The sequence below is a fragment of the Podarcis muralis genome, chromosome 10 (assembly GCF_964188315.1).
Source record: "Podarcis muralis chromosome 10, rPodMur119.hap1.1, whole genome shotgun sequence".
Lineage (NCBI taxonomy): Eukaryota > Metazoa > Chordata > Lepidosauria > Squamata > Lacertidae > Podarcis > Podarcis muralis.
Genome location: NC_135664.1, coordinates 24,088,386 through 24,098,493, shown reverse-complemented (window position 1 = coordinate 24,098,493; position 10,108 = coordinate 24,088,386). Strand labels below are relative to the sequence as shown.

The following is a 10,108-nucleotide window of genomic DNA, read 5'->3' as shown; positions in this document are numbered from 1 at the left end:
ATATTATATTATGAATCTATAATGCAGAATGCATAGCACACTGTTACACCTCAAAAGGAACTATTATGATTGATGCTATGAATGCCTATTAAGAATAATATTGACTAAATGTTTATGGCTCCCTTTAGCTGTTGTCCAGGGTAATATACTACATAGTATTCCTTTTTAGTATATTATTCACTATTTGCATAACATTTTTAAAAAAGATATATTTACTGTTTTAGGAAAGGTTAGAAAGGTATTCTTTTGTTTAGAAATTATTGTTGTGCTTTGACTCTGGCACTTTTATTACTCTTAACACCACTGAGTAAATTCAATGCAATTTTATGGGTGCTTGCAACTCTCTACAAATGCATGTAAAATAGAGATTTCAACCGACACTGGGCTGAAACACCTCTTGCTTACCAAAATGAAAGAAATACCATAATCTCGAAAATCTCATTTTTCCTCCCAGTTGTATTTTACCTATTATGTGTACAAATAACATCTAAAATTACTGTAATTGAAATACACTAGTGTGATAAAATTGTTTCCATTTATTCAGTTTGTTTACTCTGTGCATCTGATAGCATTTTTTGTACTGCTGATATTACTGTTTGCTGATGGTGATTGGTACTTTCCTCATATGCTTCCTCCTCCACTAGCAATTTCATGCTGTTGCTATTCAATCTACTTTGCTGGAAATCTACTTATAAACAACGGTTATTCAGAAATTCTTTGAACATGTTTCTAAAGAGCTTTCTTAAAAAAAAAAAAATAGTATGTAATCTGTGATGGTGCTGTTTAGATAGTTAAGCATTATTCATACTTGGAATTCTCCCTCGGATTTAGGCCATGCCTTCTGAAGTTTGTTTCTGGAAAGATATTACGGTGTCAATATCCTAATTGCCACAAGGTAATTTCTTTAGTGGGATGCGGGTGGCGCTGTGGTCTAAACCACTAAGCCTAGGGCTTGCCGATCAGATGGTCAGCAGTTCAAATCCCCACAATGAGGTGAGCTCCCATTGCTCAGTCCCTGCTCCTGCCAACCTAGCAGTTCGAAAGCACATCAAAGTGCAAGTAGATAAATAGGTACCGCTCCGGCGGGAAGGTAAACAGCGTTTCAATGCGCTGCTCTAGTTCGCCAGAAGCAGCTTAGTCATTCTGGCCACATGACCCGGAAGCTGTCTGTAGACAAGATGAGCGTACAACCCCAGAGTCGTCCGTGACTGGACCTGACAGTCAGGGGTACCTTTACCTTTAATTTCTTTAGTATTACTGAATTTTCAAATATGTTTGTTTAGAGAGTACAGTGGTACCTTAGGTTGCAGACGATTCAGGTTACAGATGCTTCAGGTTACAGACTCCACTAACCAAGAAACAGTACCTAGGGTTAAGAACTTTGCTTCAGGATGAGAACAGAAATTGCACGGCGGCGGCCAAAGACCCCATTAGCTAAAGTGGTACCTCAGGTTAAGAACAGTTTCAGATTAAGAACGGATCTCCAGAATGAATTAAGTTCTTAACCCGCGGTACCACTGTACTAGCTGATTTTTGTTGTGTCAGTTTGTCTGCTTTTTACTGTGATCACTTCCCTTTCTATACAGGATACAGATGTGTGTGAATTCAATAGGATTTACTTCCTATTACTCGCTGCCTTGAGGGGCATCTTCAAGAGAGAAAAAGGCTAAGGAGTAAACCCTACAAAAATCCAGTGGGGAGTCCCTAAAACGGTTGGATGATGTCTTGTACACCTCATCCCAGCAACTCCTACAGCCAAGCTGCTGCCAAATGTATTGCTCTGCTTTCCTTTGGACAACACCAGCAAGGCCAAGAGATGGGGTCTTGTTGCCTGGGCAGCCCAGGACCTCCATAAACAGTGCCCAGAAGTGTGCCCTGGAAAGATCACTTCAGTGCTGCTAATGCAGCAAAACAATGCAAGAGGCAGCAGTTATGAGTTGTTGTTGTTGTTGTTGTTGTTGTTGTTGTTGTTGTTGTTGTTGTTGTTTGTATAACGCCCTATGCCTGCAGCTGTCAGGACAGTTTCTGCAGCCACAGCAGGCAATGTGATTGTCCCGTGGTTTGACTTCACACCACCACAGTCACACTCCATTGCCTCTCAAAACAGATGCCAACAACAGCAACTTTTTGTTAAAAAAATTTAGGATTGTGGGCATAATTCCAGTCACCAGTGCTATTATACTAATGGGACTAAATCTGAATTTTTAATTTTAACTGAGTTGTGGCCAGTTAAAAAGCTACATTAAGTTCTTCTCCACTGCCCATATCCATAATATATTGTAAGGTAAAGGTAAAGGGACCCCTGACCATTAGGTCCAGTCATGACCGACTCTGGGGTTGCGGCGCTCATCTCGCTTTATTGGCCAAGGGAGCCGGCGTACAGCTTCCGGGTCATGTGGCCAGCATGACTAAGCCGCTTCTGGCGAACCAGAGCAGCGAATGGAAATGCCATTTACCTTCCCGCCGGAGCGGTACCTATTTATCTACTTGCACTTTGGCGTGCTTTCAAACTGCTAGGTTGGCAGGAATAATATATTGTACTAGAGCTGAATAATAGCAATGGACACAGCGGTCTATTTTAACAGAGCAAAATTAGGCAAATGAAACTTGTTACCTATTTTAGCCAGGGTTCTCATTACCCCAGTGAAAAACCATCTGTAGACAATATTCAAAATGTTAGCAGGACCAATAATACACCCCTTCTATCACACACACTTTAGCACAGAGACACAATCCAATTGACTCTTCTCCCTTTTGCTAAGCCTGCTCTCCTCAGCTGGGCCATACATATCAGCAGAGACAAGTTATTTTCAACACTATCACCACACACTTGGTGGGGTTTAAAGCACCATGAGATGCGGATTAAAATCAGACCTTTCTTACTTCCTCATGCGCATCAACTGAGGAGTGAGAAGGGCAGTGTGCATCCTCGCTATGGTGTGGAAATGTTTAAATCCCCATATGCCACAGTAGGGAAGACTGCTCCCCCCCTCCAGTTTATCAGAGCAAATGAACTGACAGGGAGATTAGTTTCATCTACAGTGTGCCATGAAGGGAACGAAAAAAGGCCCTGCCTATTCCTCAGCTAAAGGGGGATATTTAAACCTCTTCCTCACACAGAGTACAATGGAAGAGAGAATAAGAACCCATACTGGTTTGGAGGGGTCCCCAATGAACCAGTGTGCTTGCTGGTGGGCACCAGTGTTGAGTAAGGTAGGAAACAGGATGCGAGAAAATGCCAGGGGTTAGATGCAGAGTTTCCTGGCCTCTTTTTTCCTTTATCTAATTTAATCAGGTAGTGTTTAAACTAAAGCGAGCAACTTCTCAAGTAACTCAAGACTCTTCTTCTGTCTGTATAAATCATGGAAATACAGATGGTTCAATAAATTACAACATTTATTTAGAAATGCCAGGTTGGTCTTTATCCAGCCATGTATTCAGATTTTTTCATACCATGATGGAGGAATGAGTTCAAATAGGCACTTAATTAAGTTACAAACCTAATTTGCTTTCAAGGTTTCAAGTTACAGACAAGGCAGGGACAAGGCAGTAAATGAGAAATACATGTTCCCTTAGGAATTAAAAAACCAAAATGGAATACATGTCTGAATCTCTAGCTCAATTTAGACCTCACAGAGCCCTTGAAAGACAGACAACAGAGAAAGTAAGGCCTTGTGATCAGTACATTAGCAAAGCTGGAGATTAGTTTTGAGAGCACAATAGTACAGTCAGTTGAAACCAAATCTGATTGTGTGTTGATGAGAAACCAGGAGGCATTGCTAGGTACTTAAAGGATTCGGGGCATGGGCCCATGACACAAATTTGCATGTGCTAATTTATATGTATAGATGCCTCTGGGCAGATTAAGATGGCAGATGGCTGGGGTGGTCTCACCAGTACTGCACTTTGCAGTGGACTCAAATGCATAGTAAGCAAAGTATAGGAACATCCCTGATTATAATGTTAGAGATTTATTTTTGTTTTAAGTGATTATATAAATGATTATAGATTTTTTATAAAAAAAAACCACACACACTTAAGACAAGGTTTTTCTCAATTTTCTCATAATTTGTCAACTTTATGGGGAAATTATGGAGCAGGCCATGGTCTGAAGGCACATGAGGCTTCCACTCTGCCGCTACTACTAATCAAGTCTGGATCTGGTTAATGCCTGGTTGGGAGATCACTTGAGAAACACAAGTATGCCTGCCTTACCTTCCACCAGGGGCCAAAAGTGGAGATATAAATGTAAGGAAAATAAATAAATATATGCAAATTATGCCTTGCCATACCATTTCCCCCTCACATTTGAAAATGCAGTTGCATGAAATAAGAAAAACAGAACAAGTTGTATTTGGGACATATTGTGAGAAAGCTTACCACAAAATCATTTTCTGGTGATTTCTTAAGATAGGGTTCACCTCTAGTCACAGTTATAAGTGTCTAAATCTCACGCAGGTCATGACAGATACATGTGTTTTGAGGAGTCTGGCTTAATTATCTTCCTGTTATAGCTTCACACATGCTGCAGCCACAAGGTTTAAATCAGCCCTGTGAGGCTCAGGACCAGTTTACTGCAGCAGAGACTGTCTTACATCCCCAGTAGGTCACTGCATTCTGTAGGAGGGTGTCTCCTTGAAGTCCCTAAGATAGCAGAAACCCACTCCACAGTAATTTGGAGCAGGGCTTCCAGCATGCATCCCTACTGAGATATGAAATGTGCCCACTATTTTTTACTTTGCAGAAACAAGTAAATGCATTTTTGTTTTGTTTTGACTTTTAATATATATCCTTGGGTGTTTTATTTGTATTGATTTAAATGCAAGTTGTTTCTATTGCCTTTATTTCTAATTTTAGCTTGCTATTATGGTCAATTGTAAACCGCCTTGAAACGTAAGTGAAAGGTGATTCATAAATTCATAAAAAAACTAATCAAATATAATAATTCTCCCCTGCTTCGCTGCAGAAAAAGTAGGGTATCTGAACTAAACTGCCTGAACTGAAACAGTTTGCCAGGACTAGATAGGCATTTAGCCTGATCCAACCAAGCTGCTCTTACCATCCTGAGGGAGTTGATCACAGTGTCACTAAGTATGCTGAGTATGTTTTTAGTAGATAAGACATGAAAAAACCGAGCTTCTGTATATCCTGTATTAACATAGGCTTTTAAAAAAGATATCCAAGATTAACTCATAGGAGAGAACCTAGTGAGTCATGTGACATTGGGCAGTCAGGACTAGCTGTCATAGTCCTGCTCCTAGCTCAGGTGTTGATTTCCGACCCCCAAATAATGGGTGGGGAGGTAGCTGAGGTCTGGATAACGGAGGTCATACCTTTGCAATTTTACAACCACCTTACAGGTACCTTACTTGGTGGTCTGACTACTGAGTCATTCCACCAAATCTTAGGATTTTTAAAAAAGTGTGCTGCTATGAATTTCCTTTGCTTTTCTGCGATTCCCCATCTGGTACTGTAGTCTTTTTAGTTTCATTGTTTACAGCATTTGCTATCTTTTTGTGAACCATTTCAGAAACTGTTGTATTAAGTGGTATACTGTATATAAACATATGAAATAAATAATAAAATAGCCTTGCTCTATGAGGTATTTATTTAATCATATTACAGTATATCAATAGCATACTCAGGTGCTGAGTTGTGATGGTTGGCAACCCCTGGCTTAACCCATAGGGTAAGAGGCTGTTGGTGCATTTGCTGTTAATCCTTTTGTGCACGTTCCCCCCACCCCCCAACCCCCACAGTCTGGGAGGGGGAACAAAATAGGACCCAAAGCAATACAGTCGTAACTTGGATCCTGAACACCTTGGTACTCAGATGTTTTGCTTCTGAATGCTGCAAACCCGGAAGTGAGTGTTCCGGTTTGCGAACGTTTTTTGGAACCCAAATATCCGATGGGGCTTCCGCGGCTTCATTTGATTTTACTGCTGAGGTTCAACTCTAGAGGCCTACAAGTTGGTAGCAATAATAATGAATAAAATACATTTCCCTCAATTTGTGTGAAGTATTCTAGGCTTCTAGGAAAGACAGAGGATACTGTTGGGGTACTTTGCATGTGAAGTCTGTTACTACAAGTACAGGCATCTCCCCAGTTACGCAGGGGTTATGTTGCCAGGTACCACGTGTACACGTGAAATGAACTACAGTGGGGAACACCATCTAAAAAGCCTGTAAACACCCAGTAAACCTCTGGGAACTCTTAAAAAAACCCAGCAGCACTTACCAGACTGGCATGAATGGTGGCACTGGTGGCTCTTAGTCTTCCTCATCACTGGATGATGTGGAAATGACAAGGGGGTGGGTAGACCGGTACCCCAAAGTCCTTGGCCATGGCTCAGATTCACTTGCTGCTGATGGTACTTCTACAGGTGTTCTGTAGAGAAACAGGGTAATGGGCAGCTGACGCTGTTTTCTTTTCAGCTGGTCAGGGTATGCTTGGGAAACCTCCTTGTCCGTGAATGCAGCTTCACCGGTGGTGTGGATATTCTTCAAACTGGAGTGACCCTTCAAGCGGTGTAGCCAACCGGAGCTGGCTTAGAACTCCTTCACACACTGTTTCCCCTCTCCAGTAGCAGACTTGAAGCTGCGAACAGCCTGAGAGCTTTCTGGTACAAGGTGTTGCCATCAATGGGGACACGCTTGCGGTTCATGTCCTCCAGCCTTCTCTGTCTTCACCAGAACCTTGTCCCACACATTGCTGGTGACCTTTGCAGCTGTTGGTGCACTCACTGCTACTCCTGCCCAGATTTCCTTCTTCTGTATCTTGATGGGACATATGCTGGACTCATTCCTGCCTTACTTCCGTGCCACAGCACACACAGTCATACAGTCTTGTAAACAGCCCAGCGCTTCCAGTTTCTCCTCCCGCGGGAGCAGCACTTGCTGCTTCTTGGGTTTCTCGGCACCTGAGGAAGATGACGATGCCTTGTGTTTAGGTGCCATCTCCAAAAGCTCTGCCAAAAATCCACCAAATTCAACTACAATTGCTCCCTCCAAACCTCCTTTCAGATGCATGGGATCAAAGTTGCAAAGGCTGCTGGGATTGCTAGCCCCTTTCCTGCTCTTTTTGTACCATTCCATTTTTGCAGTTTTCCTGCTCTTTTTGGGGCCATTTTTGCCCCTTTGGGGCCATATTTTGCAATTTAAATCAAATTATTTATTTCCCTGTACTACACATATACGTGGTTGTGTGCAAGTAGAATGTCCCACGTTGGGTAAAAGATCCTTGCATCACAGGGTGTTGGACTAGATGACCCTTGTGACCCCTTCCAACTCTACACTTCTATGATTCTAAGGGGGGGGTAAGGGGTGCCAACTTGAATAAAAAATTGGGTGGGGGGTGCAGGTAAGCCCCACCTTGCCTAATCGATCACATGACATGGTGCACACACATAATTTGAATGGCAATGCCCATCAACTTTTTGGGGGTGGGGGTGGCCCCCTTCAGATATTTTATTGGGGGAGAGGCAAAGACCCCTCTGCCCCTAGGAGTTCATTCCTATGGGGGGCACACACCTGTACTCTTAAAGTGTAGTCCAGAAAAACATCAAATCCGATGACATTTAGTGTATTTAGGACTGGAGCCAGTGCCAGATTTACATCTAAGCTAAACAAGCTATAGCTTGGGCCCCCCAAATATTCTTAATTGTACAGTGGTACCTTGGGTTAAGTACTTAATTCGTTCCAGAGGTCCATTAACCTGAAACTGTTCTTAACCTGAAGCACCACTTTAGCTAATGGGGCCTCCTGCCGCTGCCGCGCCACCGGAGCACGATTTCTCATCCTGAAGCAAAGTTCTTAACCCAAGGTACTATTTCTGGGTTAGCGGAGTTTGTAACCTCAAGCATATGTAACCCGAGATACCACTGTATTTCACTATTAATATACTTAATTGTATATATACGTTCAACAATTACTTTGACAAAATACATACAGTATTTTGTTATGCGCAAATGGCTTTAGATACCTACATATTAGGTCCATAAATTACCACATAGCATATATTCAACACAAAAAACAGCGTCAATTTGTTGCTGACAAGGGACAGCTGGACATATCAAGGGCCCCATTACCTTCAGTAGCTGAGGGCCTCATCAAACCTAAATCTGGCCCTGGCTGGAGCCTTATGGACACCATATAAACTTCCCTGGGCCTAGAGGATTCGTGTTGAAGCAGAGCATTTGTAGTGTATACAGAAGGACTTTTGTTTTGCCCTGAAGAGGACCTTTCTCACGTCTGGGCCATATAGGTGCTCTGATCTATATCAGAGGCCCGAAGGCCATCAGGTGCAACAGGTCCCGCCTGAGTGCATTCCTCTAGTAAAAAATGTTCACGCCATTCAGGGACAACAACAACTATATTCAGGCTGGTTGTTCTTTGGGACCAGGCCAGGCTCGGGTTTGTGTGTTTTTTATAATGTCTTTTTAAGTAAGTACCGCGCTGCCAGTCTGAAAAGAAGAGCCAGGCGGTTTTCGTGAGGAAACGATGACGGCGGGTGGGGAGGGCGAAAGAGAAAGAGAGCGCGAGAGCCCCAGTTTTGGCGGGAGGGGCGCCAGCCGCGCTCGGGCCGAAGCTGACGCCACTTTCCGCGCTGGGAGGCTCCGTCTGGGGCCAAGCTAAGCCTCTGCCCCGGTGGGTGGGTGGGGGCGGGCGGGGTGCTAAACAGCCGGAGGAAAGGAAAGAAGGGGGGGGCGGAAGAAAGAGGCGGGAACGGGAGGGGAGATGTTGGGGAAGCGGCTGGCCTGGGAGAAGAGCTCCTGCTAAAGTTATTTCTCTCCCCCCCCCCTCCTCTATTTCCTTCCTTCCTTCCTTCTTTCCCTCCCAAGCCCGGGAAGGAAGAGAGCAGGACTTCTTGAGAGGAAATGCCAAGGTAAAGGCGCTGAAGGAGGTTGCTTTTTGTTTTGTTTCGGCCCGAAGCTTTGGGCTGGCTCCTCGCGCGGTGTTTTGGGTTAAAAAATAAACAACAGAGTGTATATGTGTTTGTGCGCATGTTACATTTTAGCAGAAACCGGCGCACCCGGTTGCTTTGCAAAAAAAGAGAAAAGTTCGGGCTTCTCTTTGGCGGCGGCGCATCTCCCGTCCTTTGCCTGCAAGCGAGTCAGATAATACGTATATATGTGTGTGTGAGAGAATGCGCGCCTCGAAGCCCATCTGAAAGACTTCTTCATTTGTTTCTTCCTTCAGGGTCTTGCGTTAGCCTTGTCGGGAGGAGGAGGAGGAGGAGAGGGGCGTTTAAGCTCTTTATTACTGGGAGGAAGAGAGCTTGGCAGATGTCCCAAGCGAGAGAACCTCTTCCTTCAGGGCCTGAAGGGCCAGAGCGCGCAGCTCCGGCTGAAAACAGCTTTTTGATCTCGCTCCCTCGAGGTAAGTTGCTCGAAAGTTTTTCTTCTGGGGGGGGGGGGGGAGAGCCGCGACGGCTGAACAGCTGAAATGATGCAGCTGAGATTAGGCTGCGTGCATTGGGAAGGGGAGGGGTGGGTGTGTTGCCTTTTCCAGGCCGCTTACAGCTTGCTTACCTTCCCTACATCCTGTTAGGAAAGTGTGTGTGGAGTTATTCTGCAATACAGGCACAAAATGAGGGGTTTTGTGTCCCTGTGTCACTTCCTTCTCCAGCGCTTTCCTCTAGATGCATTGGCTGTTCTTCACTCCTGGCATTTTTTTGTTTGTTGCCATTTTTGCCACACCTCCCAAATTCCGAAGCAGGCCGAGGAATGCCGGACTAAATATGTACAAAACCCTTATTTTTCGCCTTGTAGAGTAGTAGTTTTGAAACTGGAGGGGAGGGGGCAGGTGCTCTCAGGCTAGGCCTTTATCTTCTCCCTACCAAGCTGCCTGAAAGTGTGCACATGAGCAGCTGCTCCAGAGTAGATAGGCTTTAAAATGCTTATATATGCAACAAAATGTTTGTAGCTCAATGACTGTAGCTCAGTGGGAGAACGTCTGCTTTGCATGTAGAAGGTCCCAGCATCAACCAGGTAGGACAGGGAGGGACCACTATCTGAAACCCAGGAGAGTGGCTGCCAGTCAGTGTAGGCAATACTTGAGCTTGATGGACTACTGGTTGGTCAGTGTAAGGCAGCCTCCTGTGTGTAGC

At 44.3% G+C, this 10,108-nt stretch overlaps 1 protein-coding gene across 2 annotated transcripts in view; it reads left to right on the top strand.

Annotated features, from left to right (window-relative positions):
- The first annotated feature begins 8,546 nt into the window (after window positions 1–8,546).
- Window positions 8,547–10,108, top strand: part of MDFIC (MyoD family inhibitor domain containing) — a 42,529-nt gene continuing 40,967 nt past the window's right edge. Inside the window, exons 1-3 of one of the 2 annotated variants that reach the window (XM_028746113.2) lie at window positions 8,547–8,646; window positions 8,841–8,884; window positions 9,199–9,378. In XM_028746113.2, coding sequence (XP_028601946.2) covers window positions 9,285–9,378 — 94 coding nt within the window. In that variant the 5' untranslated portion in view covers window positions 8,547–8,646; window positions 8,841–8,884; window positions 9,199–9,284. Of the gene's footprint in view, window positions 8,647–8,706; window positions 8,885–9,198; window positions 9,379–10,108 lie in introns of those variants that run through there. The other variant, XM_028746114.2, reaches the window with a different exon arrangement.